At 52.1% G+C, this 19,133-nt stretch overlaps 1 protein-coding gene across 3 annotated transcripts in view; it reads right to left on the bottom strand.

The window, feature by feature from the left end:
* Nucleotides 1-19,133, bottom strand: part of HIP1 (huntingtin interacting protein 1) — a 171,748-nt gene that overhangs the window by 17,288 nt on the left and 135,327 nt on the right. For 2 of the 3 annotated variants that reach the window (XM_084650866.1, XM_084650867.1), the window contains exons 8-17: nucleotides 15,533-15,673; nucleotides 12,576-12,633; nucleotides 11,283-11,358; nucleotides 10,657-10,791; nucleotides 9,254-9,351; nucleotides 6,688-6,760; nucleotides 5,842-6,025; nucleotides 5,352-5,440; nucleotides 4,910-5,026; nucleotides 4,512-4,613 (exon numbers count right to left, since the gene is read on the bottom strand). In XM_084650866.1, the coding sequence (XP_084506992.1) occupies nucleotides 4,512-4,613; nucleotides 4,910-5,026; nucleotides 5,352-5,440; nucleotides 5,842-6,025; nucleotides 6,688-6,760; nucleotides 9,254-9,351; nucleotides 10,657-10,791; nucleotides 11,283-11,358; nucleotides 12,576-12,633; nucleotides 15,533-15,673 (1,073 nt within the window). The remainder of the gene's footprint in view (nucleotides 1-4,511; nucleotides 4,614-4,909; nucleotides 5,027-5,351; nucleotides 5,441-5,841; nucleotides 6,026-6,687; nucleotides 6,761-9,253; nucleotides 9,352-10,656; nucleotides 10,792-11,282; nucleotides 11,359-12,575; nucleotides 12,634-15,532; nucleotides 15,674-19,133) is intronic. The other variant, XM_084650868.1, reaches the window with a different exon arrangement.

The raw sequence follows: 19,133 nt of genomic DNA, 5'->3' as shown, positions 1-19,133 counted from the left end.
TGTCTTTTGAAGATTCTGCAGCTCGTACTAGCGCTGGTTGGAGTAGATGGCCTCTGCAGTGTGTATAGGAGAGATTAGGGTTACACTTTTCTCTGAGAAAAGCTTGTACTCCACCATGTCTTCCAGAGAAGTTTGCACCTCCATCAAATGCACAAGCAGCCATCTGTTTGGGGTCCAACTGACAAGCATTTAACTCTTCTAAGATGTGGGTTATCACAGATGCAGCCAATGTGTCTTCTATAACTTGAACATCTAGAAATGCATCTACTGGCCTACCCCTGACATCAAGATAACGTACACAGTGACTTAATACTTGATGCCCATTTGCATTGGTGCATTCATCAGCCATGTATGCAAACTTTTTGAATGTGGTGAGAGAGTTCACTTTTTCAGCTGTTGAGTCTTTCACTGTTGCACCGCATGCTTCTAGTCAGTCAGTTGAGTTTCTTGCAGAAAGACAGTGAGCATTTGCTGGTCTTGTTCGGAACCAGTGTTCAGCTTCAGGATGAACAAGTGACAGTGCACTTCACATTGGCCTCCAGTTTGTAGCGTGTGGTATCTCTTGCTTAAATAGAAAGTAGGATGCCACAGCCATGTTTGTTCGCATGAACTGTGTTGTGTCTCCAGCATTCTTAACAGCCTCATTAAGTACTTCTAAAATTGGCTTTGAAAGTGGGCTTATAAGGCTTTCTGCATGTTGATGCACTCCAGAGTCCTGGTGTTTTGCAGCCTTTTCATGTAGTTTGTCAGCATTGGCTTTGCTGATCAGTTTGACAAACCAAGCTCCTCCACTTTTACCAATTATCATAGAATCATAGAATATCAGGGTTGGAAGGGACGTCAGGAGGTCATCTAGTCCAACCCCCAGGCTCAAAGCAGGACCAATCCCCAACTAAATCATCCCAGCCAGGGCTTTGTCAAGCCGGGCCTTAAAAACCTCTAAGGAAGGAAATTCCACTACCTCCCTAGGTAACCAATTCCAGTGCTTCACCACCCTCCAGATGAAATAGTGTTTCCTAGTATCCAACCTAGACCTCCCCCACTGCAGCTTGAGACCACTGCTCCTTGTTCTGTCATCAGCTACCACTGAGAACAGTCTAGATCCATCCTCTTTGGAACCCCCTTTCAGGTGGTTGAAAGCAGCTATCAAATCCCCCCTCATTTTTCTCTTCCGCAGACTAAACAATCCCAGTTCCTTCAGCCTCTCCTCATAAGTCACGTGTTCCAGTCCCCTAATAATTTTTGTTGCCCTCCGCCGGACTCTTTCCAATTTTTCCACATCCTTCTTGTCGTGTGGGGCCCAAAACTGGACACAGTACTCCAGATGAGACCTCACCAATGTCGAATAGAGGGGAACGATCACGTCCCTCCATCTGCTGGCAATGCTCCTACATATACACCCCAAAATGCCATTGGGAAGCTTTCCTTCTTCGTAAACTTTTTGCAAGAGGTGCACCAGTAGCCATCTTTTGTAACTTCAATAAATGGGAACACTTTGACCGACAAACATTGGGAACTGCCTTTAGGTTTTGGAGACGCTGTTTCTTCAATAGGTAGCTGTATTTGTGCTTCGGGCTGGTCGGATGTAGATATACCACTTGAACCTTCAGATGACATGTTGATGTATTCTTGGTTCTTGATGTGTTCTTCACCTTGGTTAGTTTTTGAGGCCTTTGAGTGGAAAAATTGCTGTATTGTTTTTTTGTCTTTTCATTTTCACTTTGACCTGCAACATATAAAAGAGATATGAATAAAGTAAATGTTTTGTTAGGATAATGCAAATTTAACATGAGAATAATGCAAGTTACACCAAAACATATAACAGGTCTACATTTCTAAAAAAATATAAATTTAAAAAAAATGTATTTAATTGAAGTTGACTTTTGAAAAGTAAGCCATCGTGGGATAAAAGGGAAGTCCTCTCATGGATCAGTAACTGGCTAAAAGATGGGAAACAAAGGGTAGGATTAAATGATCAGTTTTCAGAATGGAGAGAGATAAATAGTGGTGTCCCTGAGGGGTCGGTACTGGGACCATTACTGTTCAACATATTCATAAATGATCTGGAAAAATGGGTAAACAGTGAGCTGGCAAAATTTGCAGATGATACAAAACTATTCAAGATAGTTAAGTCCCAGGCAAGCTGCGAAGAGCTACAAAGGGATCTCACAAAACTGGGTGACTGGGCAACAAAATGGCAGATGAAATTCAGTGTTGATAAATGCAAAGTAACGCACATTGGAAAACAATCTCAACTATACATACAAAATGATGGAGTCTGAATTAGCTGTTACCACTCAAGAAAGATCTTGGAGTCATTGTGGATAGTTCTCTGAAAACATCCACTCAGTGTGCAGCGGCCGTCAAAAAAGCCAACAGAATGTTCAGAAGCATTAAGAAAGGGATAGATAATAAGAGAAACTATCATACTGCCTCTATATAAATCCATGGTACGTGCACATCTTGAATACTGTGTGCAGATCTGGTCACCCCATCCCAAAAAGAGATATATTGGAATTGGAAAAGGTACAGAGACGGGCAACTAAAATGATTAGGGACAGAAACAGGAGGAGAGATTAAAATGACTGGGAATTTTCAGCTTAGAAAAGAGATGACTAAGGGGGGATATGATAGAGGTCTATAAAATCTTGACTGGTGTGAAGAAAGTGAATAAGGAAATGTTATTTAATCCTTCACATAACACAAGAACTAGCAGTCACCCAATTAAATTAATAGGCAGCAGATTTTAAAAAAAACTAAAGGAAGTATTTCTTCACACAACATAAAGTCAAACTGTGGAACGCTTTGCCAGCGGATGCTGTGAAGACCAAAACTATAACAGGGTTAAAAAAAGAACTAGATAAATTCCTGGAGGCTAGGTCCATCAGTGGCTATTAGCCAGGATGGGGAGGGATGCAATATCATGCTCTGAGTGTCCCTAGCCTGTTTGCCAGAAGCTGGGAATGGGTAACAGGGGATGGATCACTTGATGACCTGTTCTGTTCATTCTCTCTGAAGCACCTGGCCTTGATCACTGTTGGAAGACAGGATACTGGGCTAGATGGACCATTGGTCTGACCCAGTAGGACCATTCTTATGTAAAAAGTAATAATAAAAAAAAATGTTTAGTACAGAAACTCCACAACATAATGACCTCTCAGATGTGAGAAACAACCTTGGCAAATAATGCATTTTAAAAATCTTGGCCTACTAGGAAACATATTTATATAAGTTTCCATTCCCAGTCACAAGTCTAGCATTCTGGAGCAAAGTCACTAAAATATAGTCCAACAAACAAATGTTTATTTAACGTGCCCCTCACTTTTCTCTCCACCGCACCCCACTCACCCATGTTGTCCTTGGTCAGTGGAGAATCAGAATTCAGAGGTGCTTTCACGTGAGTACACCTCCCAGGTGGGGGGCAAGGAGGCACCCTGCTCGTTCCTCCAGCTGCTCACTGTTCACTCTGGCCACTGCTGTTCGTTGTGCCACCGTTCACTCCACCATTCTGTTACCAATGGCTCTACGCAGTCACCTTCTGCTGCCACCTGCCACTGTGAGTTGGTCTCTTGAGGTTCCACCCAGCTCTCAGTGATTTCAGCTGAGCTCTCAGTGTGGGAAACCTTGCAGCTAGTGCAGTCTGGGCTGTGTCTTCCACAGAAACACTGTCCCCACAGCAGGACTAAGCACTTGCATCCGATGAAGTGAGCTGTAGCTCACGAAAGCTCATGCTCAAATAAATTGGTTAGTCTCTAAGGTGCCACAAGTCCTCCTTTTCTTTTTGCGAATACAGACTAACACGGCTGCTACTCTGAAACCTGTCACTTAGACCTGATCATCAGTGATTTCAGCTGCAATGGTCACTTAACAGAACAAAAGACTATCTATGGAGCCTAATGAGCTCTGTCTTTAAACAGTGGAGAGGGACAGGTCCCCACCCTCTCTCTTGATGGCCTCAATCAGCACAGGCGAAGTACAGTTCTACTGACCTTTACTCATACAGTTAGAACAACATTTCATTTCCCTCCCCATCCAAGTGATTTGTAACCCAACCCCAGCCAAAATCTATCACTTGAGAAACACAGCTCTGTTTGCTGGATACCTAGGAAGATTAGGTGTGAATGTAAATACAATCTGGTCCTGAAGCCTTCCCCTGCAGCCCCAGCTAATCACTAGCTCATCAGGGAGAGCTCATTTAGACTTTGCTTACAAATCATTTGAAATTATTAGGTTGGCCAACACCACTGAAATGAACGCCCTGACATTGTCATAAAAGCAACAGCTGTATAAGGAAGCTAGTCTATGTTCATACTTTTCAAATCTATGATACTTTTTCAGATACACATATTTTATCATACACTGTATATGCTTTTAAAGTGTGTATTAATGTTTCAATTTCAATTCAAATTTCCAAACAGTCACTAAATTGGCATGTAACTAGTTCACAAAACTGGGGAGGGGGGTGTTGGGGAAATTTGGGGGGGGTGTAGGGAAATCACTGATGCACTCACCTGCAAACTGGATTTCAGTGTGCTTTGGAGGGCCTGCTGCTCCTGCTTGCTGGCTGTGAGCTCTCTCTTCAAGGTTTCCAAGACCTCTGCCTGTTCCTGAGTCTGCAGACAGAGCAGAAGTAACCCTTGAGTGTACATATCACAGGGTGGCACTCCCTGCCCCTGGGCTGTTCGTTACCCACTGGAGACCTTAGCTGCGAGCTCAGGATCTGATCACATCACCAATCTGCAGCCTTCTCCCCTCTCACTCCTCGCTTGTACCGTCCCGCGGGCACAAGACTGTAGACCTATCTCTACTGCACAGACTCCCTCACGCTGGGCTCTACCCACCCAGCACCCCCAGCTGACACTCCCACGCTCTGGGCCTTCCCTGCTCCGTTCTGCACACTCCGACTCACCTTCCTCTGGGCCTGCTCGCTCATGCGCTGGAAGGAGTCCTCTAACTCTTTCTTCTCCCGCTCCACATCACCTTGGGCCTGTCTCGCTACCGTTACCTGCTTGGTAACCTCTGCGTTCTGGGGAACATCAGCAAGAACTCATCAGCTGCGTCAGCCCCTGCTCGTCACCCACCCAGTCACTGGACAGGGCCGATGCCTCACCTCTGCCCCATCCTGCTCTCAGAGCAAAATCCTGTTCCCTGGTGTGGTGTAGGGGGAGAGGATTCCCCACAGGGGATCTTCGCCCACTAGCTTCCGGAATAACAAAGCTGGCTCCCCACAGGGCACGATGACCCATGGGTCTACAGTGGCAGATCCCTGCTACTCCTGGGCACGAAACCGACACAAAGCCAGCAGGAGGCTTGCCAGGGGTGGAATGAAGGAGAGGGGTACTGGGCCCTACCTTGCGCAACAGGTCAGCATGGTTCTGCACCAGCTCGCTGTACTTCTCCTTTAGCTTGGTGTACCGTTGCTCGTTAGCCTGCGCCTTCCCTGCAACACAGACACCCACGGGGTGAGCGACCTGGAAACACACGTGCCAAGGACGTCTCCAAAGGAAAATCCCATCTCACTGGGGCAAACGAGCGATCCCATTCCTACAGCCATTCCGGCTTGAACATGGGTCCCAACAGCACTCCCTGCTGAGAAAGCCCGGGACAGGAGTGGCCTGGAACTCTGCCCCCCAACCCAGCCTACCCCGCTTCCTGCAGCGCCCCCTGCTGAGGAAGCCTGGGATTGGAGTGGTCAGGCTCTCCCCCCACAGCCAGCCTGCCCTGCTCCCTGTTGATAGAAGCTGGGGCTGGAGAAGCTGCTAGCTCCCCCCACTCTTGCAGAAGAGGCTGGGCTGGGGACTCAGGGGGCAGCCCCCGAGCAGATCAGAGGTCTCTCCTCACTCTCTATCTCCGTCAGGCTCCTCTGTGCTTTCTCTGTGTCCTCCCACTGCTTCTTCAGCTCCTCCAGCTCGGTGCGCAGGAAATCGCTGTCATCCAGGGCCTGCTGTTTGAGGTGCTGCTGCTCTGCCAGCTCTGCCTCCAGCTCGCTGACCTGCCCCCTCAGCCGCACACCCAGACGATGGCTCTGCAGGTCACCAAGTGGGAGAGGTGGGCTGGGGTGGGTCAAACACCCTTCTAGCCCCAGCTGCCTCGACGCCAGCTGCCCTTCGAAGGGGCAATCTGAAGCCCAGCTCTTACACTGCTGTTGCTAATTAGATCTGGGCCAGCCAATCAAAGTGCCCAAGGCCCATAATTCCTAACAAACCCATTAACAAAAGCACCAGCCACTCAGCACGCAAGGATTCTGCGGGGAGTTATAAAACAACAGCACTCGGCATAAGCCAGTGCCTGACCGGCAGTTGTCTAAGCAGCTGTCACTTGACAGCATGGGTGTCCCTGGGACAGTGAGGAAACCCGACTCCTCCCTAAGGTGGCAGAGCAGAAATACGGCCCCTGGTGCAGGCCCTGGGCACAGGAATGGTCTCTGCAACTGGGAGAGTAACAGCCCCAGGGTCTTGGAAAGGTGGCATCTCTGGAGCCATGCTGGGCCCCTGGTTCAGTGTGACTCAGTGGGAGGAGCTGCACCACGCCCTGTGTGTTTCCCATCCGATGTTCGGGCTACCAGGTCTGACCCGGCCCCGAGACACAGTGATCGCACCAGTGAGGTCCAAGATCTGCACATTGCTGGCCACAGAGCGCACAGCCCGCACACTGGGTTAACGTCAATAATATGGGCTATACAGTCACCTCCGCCTTGAAGTTCTCCAGCTCCTCCTTCAGTGCACTGATCTCACGGTACAGCTGCTCGATCAACCGGTCCCTGGCAAGGAGAATGACACCAGTTGCTTCCTCCATGCTGTGCCCCTTAACCCGTGACCCTGCCGCCCCACGCAGAGGAGGTTTGGGGATCAGATGGGAATTACACAAAAAATATTATGAGGCCAATACATGAACCCAGGGGTGCCCTCCCCTGGGATCCTGCGTACAGCACTGGTTACCCTGTCTCAAAGAATACTGCAGAAGAAGATAGGGTTCAGGGACGAGCAATGGTCAGGAGCCTGGAACGCTCTCTTATCAAGAGAGAGAGAGAGAAAGAACAGAACTGTTTGCCTTAGAAAGAGACAGGTTTCAGAGTAGCAGCCGTGTTAGTCTGTATCCGCAAAAAGAACGGGAGGACTTGTGGCACCTTAGAGACTAACCAATTTATTAGAGCATAAGCTTTTGTGGGCTACAGCCCACTTCATCGGATGCACAGAATGGAACATATAGTAAGAAGTGTATACACACACACACACACACACACACACAGTGACAAAGTTCCTCCTCTGCCTTGGTGGGTCCTGTGCTTATTGGCAGATTTGCTTGCCTCAGAGGTTCACGGCAGCCCTCAGTTTGGCCACTTTTGTGGCTCAAATCTGCCGTTCACTCAGTTAGCCTCATCACTGGCCAGCATGGGGAAAAGGAAGAACAACAATCCCTGCAGTCTCTGCTGATCCATCTAGTGGTTTGGGGAACAAGCCAGAGACCTTCCCCTCTGGTGGAACCCACAGTCCAGGTCAACTCTTCCGGTATCAAGTAGGGAGTTGGGGGAACGGAGGCATGGGGGGAACCAGGGCCCGCCCTCCACTCCGGGTTCCAGCCCAGGGCCCTGTGGATTGCAGCTGTCTATAGTGATTCCTGTAACAGCTGCGTGACAGCTACATCTCCCTGGGCTATTTCCCCATGGCCTCCTCCAACACCTTCTTTACTCTCACCACAGGACCTGATGTCTGATAATCCTTGTACTTCTCAGCTTCCAGCGGTACGCCTTCCCACTCTCAGCTTCTTGCACCTCTTGCTCCCAGCTCCTTGCAAGCACGCCACAAACTGAAGTGAGCTCCTTTTTAAACCCACGTGCCCTGATTAGCCTACCTGTCTTAATTGATTCTGGTAGCTTCTTGATTGGCTGCAGGTGTTCTAATCAGCCTGTCTGCCTTAAATGTTTCCAGAAAGTTCCTGATTGTTCTGGAACCTTCCCCGTTACCTTACCCAGGGAAAAGGGACCTACTTAACTTGGGGCTAATATATCTGCCTTCTATCACTCTCCTGTGGCCATCTGGCCTGACCCTGTCACAATACATACAGAGAAGTTGCAAGTTTCCATACAAACTGTAAGAGGCTAATTAGTTAAGATGAGCTATTATCAGCAGAAGAAAAAAACTTTTGTAGTGATAACCAAGATGGCCCATTCAGACAGTTGACAAGAAGGTGTGAGGATACTTACTTTTGGAGAGGATAGGATGGGGGTATACAAACTAACGAATGGTCTAGAACCGTGGTTTTCAGCGGACTCCTAACCAATTTCAAATGGAGGTGTGGACCCCTTTGGAAATCTTAGGCACAGTCTGTGGACCCCCAGGGGTCCGCGGACCACAGGTTGAAAACCACTGGTCCAGAGGAGGGAGGTTGGGATCTTTTATTCCCTGAGTCTCATAACACAAGAGCATGAGAGCATTCAATGGAACTGAAAGGTGGCCAATTTAAAACCGTTCAAAGGAAGTATAGTGTCCTCCAATGCATTGTTAGCCTGTGGAAGTCATTGCTATAAGATGGAACTGAAGGCAAGAGCTAAACAGGTTGCAAAAAAGGGTTGGACTGCTACATTAATACAGAGAAGAGCTGTAATAGCTGGAAAGGATCTAAGCCCAGCTGCTTCATGGTGTGAGCAGATCTAACTACTGGGGTTAGGAGAGAACCTCCCTTGGGGGAGCTTATCCAATCACTGCCTCTTTCAGGGTTTTATCCTTTGCAGCAGCTGGAGCTGTGCATTGTCAGAGACAGGATACTGGGCTGGATGGAGCCCTGGGCCGATCTTGTCTGGCAAGCCATGTTCCTAAATGACCCACCGAGGTCCAGCCGCTGCTGACTGCCAGCTTGCAAGGGCAAGTGTCTGGGGCTGGAGGAGACTTTCCTTGTCTATAACACCACAAGGAGCTGCACAAGGCTCCGCTGTGCTAAGTGCGGGGGACATTGCCAGCTGCTGATTATGTGTTTCAGCTCCTAACCCACTCGCTCAGGTTCCAGCCTACGGCCAGGCATCAAGCTCCTATCGCAGAGCCAGCCCAGACTCAGAGAGCTCAGCCCGTTGCTCAGCACCCTTCACAGATGAACCCCCAGGGCAGGAGAGCCCTCACCCGTCAACCCCAGGATGCCTCTTGCAAGGGAGGCCCAGGCCTTCCCCACAAAACTGGACCGAGCCTTGCCTCCGCATTCACAGCTCCTTCCCCTGAACACGCCCCACCAGCAGCGATGGGGCCCCTGAGCCAGCACTCACTTGTCATCCTTGTTCATTCCATTCTGACTGTTGAAATTGAAAGGATCGTTACTGAACGAACTGCCAAAGATGTCATCAAACTTATTGTCGAACATGCTCTGGAGGGGGAAACAAACACAGATCCCTGGAGTCAAATCTACCACCGCCCCGTACATGGCCAGAAACACTGCACATGGACTGGGCACCTGCCCGCCCCCGTCTCAGCCCCACCCCCTCACAAGGGCAGACTCCTCCCCCAGACACCAGGACCCCACTCGTTAGCAAGATTGGCAGCTGCCCCACGCCCTCTAAGGGACAGCTATCCCTTCCCCTTGCAGACAGACAGCTCCCATTAGCCATGGGCCCCTATCTTCTATGCAGCCTGACCCAGCTTAGGGCAGTTCTACTTGCTTTATTAAACAACAGGGTACTGCAACTAATCTGATCCAGATGGGGTCTGACTGGGACAGACAGACGACTGCGGCGGACAGAAGGCCAACCCTGTCTGGAACAGCAAGCGGAGCAGCTACTTATGAGGTACTTGTAGTGGTGAGAGTTAGCTGCATTTACCAGCAGTTGACCACTAGCTGCCAAAGGAGTTACTGGCATGACAGAAATCCCCTGGTCTCTTCATGTGAAGTATCACCATTAACCACTACAAGAGGCAATGGGCCAAATTTGCTGCCCTGCAGCCAGGCAGTCATTTATCCTAGTGCAAAGTGAGTTTAAAATGCCACCACTTCAGAATGGCCGTGCTCCATGCTGGTGCAGGAGACTCCCCAAGATGCAGAGACTCAAACCCAAGAGCTGCAACTAGGGGAATCTATTGTCTGCTCCAAATGGTACTGCCTAAATAAACAACCTTACGGGTATGTATATACCACCCACACCCCCAAAAACCATTATGTTAACTGGAGATGTAGGAACCACTTCGCCTGCCACTGAAGTGGAGCCACCTCTGGGCTGGTGTATTAGCACAGGAAATGAAGCATGTCATGTGGATCTAGAACTCGAGGGGAAATGCAGGGGAAGCCAAATGCAAACAACCAGTCATCAACTAGCCAGCACACCAGAATTACCCCCTAAGATTTCTTCACCGACTCTTGGTTTTATGTCTTATTAGCCAGACAGCACAACACCCCCGAGGGCGCTAACTCAGTACTAGGCCCATGGGAATAAGCAGCAGTGATGCTGCTTCCTGAAGAGCCCTGGCTTTTCCATATGTCATACAGCCAACCACGCACCAGGCCTTGAGTATGTTATGAGACCTGAGATCACAGCCCTGGCAATACAGCCCCAGAGCCACTGCAGGGCATGCAAAGGCCAGGCATACTTCTCTTGGCAGCTGAACACCTTGCCAGACATAGGCAGAGCCAATCGCGGGCTCAAAGAGAGAGACTGATGCCAGGGGGCCAGGCGCTCACCTGTTGTGATGCTGTGTCCATCTCCACTAGATCGGTGATGGGCTCGCTGTCTGGGGACGAGGCCTCAGCCGGGATGACCACCACGGGACTGATGTGCTCTGACAGAGCCGAGGCCCGCAGAAAGTTGGGAGGATTCTAGTGCGGAAAGGGAGAACTGATGGCGGGATCTTGAGAAAAGCGGCTCTGTGGGACGCAACGCGCCCAAATCTGCCTGCCGCACCACCCCAGGCAGCCCAAGTGGGGTCGTTACGATGCTACGAGGCAGCGCTTCGTCTCCCTTCTCTAGCACAAAGGATGGCCGAGTTAGTGAATAGTGTTGGTGCCTCCCAGTACATTTTTCAATGAATTTATTCTTTACCAACAAAATTTTGCCCAGCTCTAGTAGGGATCTCTGAAAAGCAACCCCCCTGTAAGTGCAAATATGGCTTCCAAGACTTGGCTGCAGGCACCCAGCATTCAACGCTGGGGTTTAACTGACTTGCCCAGAGCTGTGAATAAAACCCAGGAGTCTTGACTCCCAGGGCCCTGTTCTAACCACTAGACACCACTGCCTAGTCACGCCAATGGTCACTGCAGCCCCTCCCTCTTAGCCTGTGCGGGCAAGAGCGAAGCCGTTTGGGTCTCACCTCTGGGAGCTGTGGGATCTGAATCAGCCGTTTGAAGTACTGCAGGTTGCTGGAGCGACAGAACAAATCTTTCAACCTGGAAGGAAATGGGACGTAAGGGAGGGGACTCTGATGGCTGAGGCAGATCCAGGCAGTCGCAGGATGCAGGTGGCTCCCTTCATTTAACAGAGCCCATCACTTGTGGCTCCACACCAGGCATCCCATGCAGAGAGGGAAAGGCAGCCCTTGACCTCAGTTACATGGACGCTATCTTGCCATACAACTCAAGATGGGGATCCTGGGAAGAGAGCTAACGGCTCTGCTCCTTGGAACAGTACCCGGACATGTGCCTCAAGCCAAGTGGCGAACACACTGGTAAACGGTGAATCCAGGAGGGTGGGGCCCCTCCCCCATACACCTAGCGAGGGAGGGGCCATCACTGATGCAAAGAGTGGCTGAGACTAAGAATGAAGGGGAAAGAATTTACCAGCTAAATCCTTGAAGAGCCAGCCACCAGATCTATCTCCCCTGAGTTTCCTGCTTCCCTCATTGGTTTCCTACCCCTGTGAATAAGGTCCCCCACAGGGAACGTTCAGGATATCACAGCCTACCCCTCCCTCCAGGCTGGGGAAGGTGAAGGGGGAATGAACAGAAAACGCTCGGTACATTTCCAAGGGCAGAAGGATTGATGGACCCAGCAACACATTTCTAATCTGTTCATTGCTGCAGCATGCATGCACCATCAGGCTGAGGTCAGCCCCAGCCCCAGCGGCCAAGCTTGTTAACCCTTGTTAAACCCTGATTATCTTAGCCCCGAAAGGGCCTTTACAGGAAATGGCTCTGAGACTCCAGGAAAGCCCAGAGGAGATGGGCTGCACCTTCACATTTTCACCGCACTGTGATGACTGCACACGGCAGCCAAACCGCAGCTCAATGGTTTTAAATCACTGGCTGACACCTCCCATACAATGCCATTAGAGCCCAAAGGCCTCCTTGGATTTAATAAGGCAATTATTGTTCAGTGCCAATGGGTTATGCCAACAGCATGGGGGCAGAAAAGAGGCCAGCCCAGCTCTAGGATAAACATTTGTGAGCTAGGGGACTCAGAAATTAGGACTTTGTTCGTTTCTCAGCCACAGACGGTTCATTTCAAACCCAGGGGGCTCTTGTCAGCCCCAAGCCTGCCTGTAGACTAGGTCTGAGTGGCATGAGTTACCTAACCAGAAATGAACTCAGGAATAGCCGCTTTGAGCTAAAGTCAGCATGCAAAGGATAAGTGCCAAAGGTGACAGGCTTGGCATTCAGGGCACTTACTTTCTGAACTGCTCCAGGAAACGGTCCCTGTGGCCCTGTAGTGTGTCAGCGGGGAGGCCTGAGGAAGAGACACAGGATGGAATGCAAAGGAAAGCTCTCAGCTCCCAGGTCTCCTTGAGCACGCGCAAGGAATCATGCTCATTTCCAGATTGCTGAGTAGCACCACACAGAGGGACAGGGCTGCACCGGAGAATAGCCAGTCCTAGAACAGTTTACCACTGCAGCCTCAGACTCAGGGCCGGGGGCGGGTCCCCTACTACTTTTAGGGGTTACCCCACTTCTGACTTATGGGAAGGGGTGTAGAGGGTTTGTTTTGGCCCCTTACTTCTCCCTGTGTGGTCAGCCACAGGGCCAGGCACTGCAGAGAGCAGTGACAGCAGCCACGGTTGTCCTGTGGAGGGAGCCAGGGCACGATGAGGGGTTGGTCCGTGGAGAGAGGGGAGGGCGGGTGTCCTGCAACCACAGCAGGTCCCACTGCCTGGGCTTGGCTCTTCACTGGCATAACCCAGGCTCCAATGCCCCAATCTGGAGAAGCCCCTTTCATCCCAACAGGAAGCGAGAGGGGTAAGGAAAAGGGGGGGCCACAAGGTGCGGGGTAATGGGCAGGGGGAGGGGACAGTCAGGGGTAGAGGAGGAAGTGGGGCAGAAGGCGGGGGGGTAATGGGCAGGTGAGGGGGTAGAGGAAGAGTGAGCAGAAGGCGGGGGGGACAATGGGCAGGGGGCAGTCAGTGGTAGGGGAGGAGGGGGCAGAAGGTGTGGGGGAATAAATGGGCAGGTGGGGGGCAATCAGGGGTAGAGGAGGAGTGAGCAGAAGGCGGGGGGGTAATGGGCAGGTCGGGGGGTAGAGGAGGAGTGAGCAGAAGGTGGGGGGGCAAACGGGCAGGGGAAGGGGTCAGTCAGGGGGAGAGGAGAAGGGGTGGAAGGCAGGGGTAACGTGCAGGGGGAGATGGCAGCCAGGGGGAGGGGAGGAAGCGGGGCAGAAGGTGAGGAGGCGGTATGGGCAGAGAGGAGAAGAGAGTCCTGCTGTAGCTGGGCTCAGTGCAGAGGATGCCAGCACAGGAAGCCGCCCAAGGTACACCCTGGCACCTCCAGGTCTGTCCACGTTCCCGAAGGGCACCCCCGCCTTCCCCCCATCATTCGAGCCCTGCTCAGATGCTCCCAGCAGGTGGCGCTGCAGGGCAGGAGCACTGGCTCTGAGATGGCTCCCAGCTAGAGGAGCCACTAGCAGAGGAACCCTGGCTGGGGCGGGTCCTTGGGGTCTCGCTCATGGAGAGGAAAGGGCCTTCATTTGCACTCGGCCAGGGAGCTGGCAGCAGCTGTCTAAATCCAGGATCACTGAGGTGCCGCTCTCTCATACCACAGGAAACAATTTGAAGCTATTAAGCCAACCTTGCCGAAGTCCAAATGCCTGATGCAATCTTTGCAGATCGGTGCACGGCTTGGATCTGTGCCCCGGGATTCACTCCGGAAGAAATGCAACCGCTCAGTGAGTCCTGGGAGCTGCGGCCTGGAGGATGCTCTCATTCTGGGGGAGCTCAGGTTGGGGGGTGAACATTTCCCACTGCTCTCTGCTTTTACTCTTCCAGATGCAGAAACCCCCTTGTGGCTACGATCCCTTCAGGGCTGTACTGGCGAGGGCACAGGGTCCTGGCCCAGACACAGCTGCTGAGTACCTTGGCATGGGCAGGGAGGGAGGCCAGCGCCCTTGCGGGGAGCGTGTGAGGGAGGGCTGGGGCATTCTAAAAGGGAAATGTACTCCTTGGGGGTAGCTTTATGAGCCACGAACACAAGTCCCCTCCGGCTAGCATGCAGAGGGATTCCCCCCATGCCTTTCACTGTGACGCGGCTGCTCAGGCTTCCACCTGCACCTGGTCAACCTCAGTGACCCGGCCTCCTTGCTTCCCTTCCTCTGTCTCCTCTTTCCCCTTCTCTCGCTCCTCTTGGCTGCGCCCTCTCCCCCCCCTCGCACACATCCCGTGATCTCTGTCCCTGCCTCCCCTTTCCCTCTCCCCCATAGCTTGTTTCTCTGCCTCACTCTCCCCACCCCAAATCTCACCACTTCTCTGTTCAGTACCACCCTCCAACTGCCAGCATCTGTGGTGGTGGTGGTGGGGGGGGGGGGAGGGCCTCAGTGGCAAGCCCAGAATCCAGTTTTGGGAACAGAGGGGGAAGCATGCTGGTGTTTGGACTAGCCTCCCCTGGCCCTTGGGGTCTCCTATGCCCTGCCCTGAAGGGTAGAAAGGGGATGCCTTGTTCCCTTTTCCCGGGAGGGGGCTGCCAGTCAAGTGTCCCCCCTCCCCTCCCCAGGGAAGGGCACAGCTGGAGTCAGGGGCAGGGGACACAGCTGATGCAGCAGGTGCTTCAGCAAATGCAGGGCCCAGCCACAAGCCGAATGCTCCATTGGCCCAGGCCAGGCGGTTCAGCATCAATCCACACAGGCACCTCAGCAGGAACTGTGCCACCTCTCTCTCCCCGGGGTGGGGTTCTCTCTGCACTGATCACAGATCAGGCAGGGCTGCCGTTCGATTGACACCTGTCAACACAGCTTCCTCATTAGCTAGGGGGTGCCACCGGCCTCCAGCCAGCCGCACTTCCAAACTCAGCAGCACTTCCAAACGCTACAAGTCTGAGACTATAGGCAGGAGTCAAACCTGGCCTGGTCTCTGCGTGTGACACAGAGCGAGCCACTGGGCCAAGCTACCGAGCCAGCCCCCGCCAGTGTTTTAAACCAGCTCTTTGCCTGGGCACCCTGCGCTCTGGGAACAGAGGTCTAAACACACAGACGGGGCATTTCCCTGTGCTTGGCACACCTGACACACGCACAGCCTTGGTACAGGGCTCCGCCTCTGAAACAGCTGCTACAGAAACTTTAAATCTGCTACATCAAAGCTTCTCAGGACATCCCAGCAGCGAAATGGCAGCTGCCGGACACTCCCAGAGGCTTGCTGTGTACTTACAGGAGTGCAACTTGAAGAGGAGTTTAACAGTGTAGTCATACAGATGGCTGCAGTCCAGTATCACCTGTATCAGTGGGGCCAAGCGGCACTGGCCAGCAGCAGTGACCGACACGGAGCGAGACATGTCCAAGGAGCTGAATACTAACAGGAGAGAGACAGACAGTGTGCTCAGGGCTTGTTCCATGAAATTCACTGATCTCCCTCTCTCTCTCTCACACACACACCCATCCCATGAGGTTATTCTGCATAGCTGCTCATATAAGTACACTTTGCCGTTGTACACACACACACACACGCCATGAGAATATTCTGCACAGCTGCTCATATCACTACACTGAAGCATCCAGACTATTGTACGTCTCGGCTGTTGTACCTTTCCTCCCCTCCATGCTAACCTAAGAGTCTCTATCCTCATTTCATAGGAACTTTGGGAAAAACCAAATTCCATCGGTTTTAAGCCAAATGGAGGAAAGCGAATAAGGGAGCTGACAGAAAACTGCACTGGCCACCATTATCCACGGCTTTGCTAAGGTAATCTGTGCTCAGGGGAGCTGCAAGAAACAGTCCCATACTGTGAGACACACGGCCATGGTCGGAAACACCTGGTAACCAGATGAATAAGGGACATTCAGGTAGTTCGCTAGCAGTTTTCAGTGGACAAAGCTGGTTAAGTGTTTGACACTGAGGAAGGATCTCTCCTATGTGTATATTACACACGTTGTGATCAATTTGCTGAGAGGAGATTCGGTGCTGTCCCCCTCTACTGCTGGGGGCTCGTAGAGTGACAGGAGAAGGAAGTTTCCATGTCTGCTGGCAGCAGAGTTGCTCAAGAGAGGGTCAGGCCGGGAGGGTTTCTTGTGGGCTGGGACTGGGAGGAGTGCAGCGTCTGAAGGCAGCTGAGGTGTGGCAGCCCCTATGCAAGGAGCTGGAGTGGCTGCCCCGAGTTGGATACCTGCTGGGAGGAGCGGCTGCACTGGGACAGGACAATGCGGGTGGCCCCCCCAGCGAGACTCACCCTGGAACAGAATCCAGGCCGGGGATCTGCAGGGATACCTCACCGCTTATCATAGAGCAATGGACAAAAAGGGGCACTCCCCAAGCCCGAGAAGTCCTAACTCTGGTGGGTGCCCCCAAAGGGCCATGCTAGGAATTACTTTTGAGCCACTGACCACTTCTGCCTGCCCTAGTACGTCACCCTTTTATCTGAGTGCCCCCTGGGACTGCCAAGTGCTAGAGCAAATAGGGCCTAGCAGCTAATATTTCTTCAGTGCTTGCATTTGAATCATGGTACATCTGGTGTGCTACCAAGAGGCCTGATGTAACACAACACTAAGCAACCCGATCAGGTGGGTCAATACAATATGTCCAGCCCCGCACGGAGCAGGCATGTAGGTTAGTCCTCAATCCCCATTCCAATCCCAGATGCTCAGCGTATCCACCAGGGTTCAGGGGTTGCAATGTGCGAACCTTAGTTTCAGGGGAGAAGCATTGAAAGCGCAACGCTAAGCCACCTGGGCAAGCCCATGGGCCTAGCAGATGTGTGCTCCACTGCAGAACCTGCCTCTGGAGATGGGTCACAAAGGGAGAAGCAGGCAGGACCCCAAAGGTAATGGGCCAAATTCTTCCCTCATTCAGGCATATCAGGCCCAGCACAGCTGTAGTTGCTGCAAGAATGGAGCCCAGTGCTCCTGTGGCTTAACAGACTGGCCCTTTGGGGATGGAATGTCTCATGCTTGGCCGCAGCCCTGAAGGGAACTGGTTCTGAACGAACAGCGCTCTGAACGGGTCGCCCCGTTAGCACCGTCTGCCAAACACCACCAACCGGATCAGCTGCACTGGCTGCTGACACTACAGGAGTGGGTCCAACTCTGCCCTCGCAGAGGCTCCGACTGGCCATGGTGCAAGGGCAGCACTATCCTACTAGGATCATTTACTTCCCTGAGTCAATACTGCAAGTTTTGCAGTAACTGTCTAGAACATTTCTCAGCTGCTTTGTTTGTGCTCCGGTGATCTGAGTGGCTTGGGCTGCAAAGGAAAATCAAAGGGAGTTTGGTGCCTAACACCCTTTAAGGATCTGGGCTGAAAGCACTGGCACCAGGTCCTTCTCGGCTCCCTCCTGAGGGGCACAGGAGGCTCGGAAGGGGTTTTATTTTTATGGAGATGTTGTTTGGCGTATCAAGCCTCCAACAGGTCTCTGTACAGCCTGGGTCTGCACTCCTAGAGCCAGGCGCCCCCAGTCCTCTGGCACAGTTTTACCATCGCCCCCATCTTTGGAAACAGTTCTGAAGGGACTAGCTGGAGAAAGCCGGACTTTCGTTTACTGGACACAGGCTTGCTGTGGTAAATCACACCAACTGCCCATTTCATGTCCCCGTCCATGTTCCAGCACTTGGACCCAGCCCTGGGCTGGCTGGTGACCAGGATGAATTTACCCTTCCATTTCAGCAGGGACAGAAGAGCACAAGGATCAATATCACTTACCATTTGTATCCCAGTCAGCACCAGAGCAGATGAACAAGGCCAGACCAGAAATGACAGCTCTTTCCTTTTCATCTGGAGCTCTGATCCCATCCCCAGTCCACCGTGCCCTGCTTGCTCAGTCTTCAGGCAGAGCATTAGTCACCCCTCACTTGTACCCAGCAATCACTCTCTGCCTGCCCTTTGTTTCTCACTGAACAGAAAGGCAAAGCACTGCATGACGCTAGATGGTGAGGGAGCCAGTGACGGGAGAACTCCCCACATTCTGATCACAGAAACGTGCCCCTGGTTTGCAATGAGCGGGTAGGCTGCTCTGGCTCAGAGATGCACCATGCATACTAATGTGAGGCGACTCAAGAAACATCTCAGAGTGAGCAGAATGCTGGCTCATGTCTACACTGATTTGCAATACACAGAGAAGAAAGACAACAGGCAAAATCCTGGGCCCACAGACATCATGGAAAAACTCTCACTGACTTCAGTAGGACCAGGATTATACCGTATCTCTCTTCCATGTCTGCCTCCTTCCGCCTGGATCAATTGAAGGATTGGGTCCTTAGTCTGGAAGGGGGAGAAAAGTGTGTGTTTACATGCTGCAGCCAGCAGGGCATGGTGCCACCATGATGGCAGCACTCCCAGGCTGCTACAGGCAGCCAGCGCTAGGTTAGCTAGGCAGAAATTAGTCGGGGTGGGCAAGGCCCCATGTTCCCGATTGCACTTGACTTAATTCAATGGACAGTTGGAGAACTCTGCTGACTAGTCAGGTCTCTCCAGAGCCTCTCAGACCAATGGCTGCCAGCAATCTCCCCAGTGGCCGCATGGCTCTAGCCTGTGGCTGCACTGCACTAAGCAAGGAGGCCATTGCAGGCGCCATGATGTGGTTCTCGCCTGGCTGCTGGCTCGCTCTGCACGTGGTGCGGCTCTGCTAGCGCACTCCGATTCCTCTCCCATGTTGCACAGACTGCGTCTGGAAGCAAGGGCTGTAGGGTACTTTCTAACAGCACAGCAGTAGAGGAGCTGGCGGAAATGGAGCCACCTTTGTGGCTTCCTAGGGAGTAACTGCTGCAGATGGGGGTGGGTCAGCTGGTTCTGAGTGGAAGGTACCGCTCCCCACAGAAAAGAC

The sequence above is a fragment of the Lepidochelys olivacea genome (genome assembly GCF_965140295.1).
Source record: "Lepidochelys olivacea isolate rLepOli2 genome assembly, chromosome: 17".
Lineage (NCBI taxonomy): Eukaryota > Metazoa > Chordata > Testudines > Cheloniidae > Lepidochelys > Lepidochelys olivacea.
Note: the sequence above shows the minus strand (reverse complement) of the source record. Positions and strands in the feature narration are given on the sequence as shown.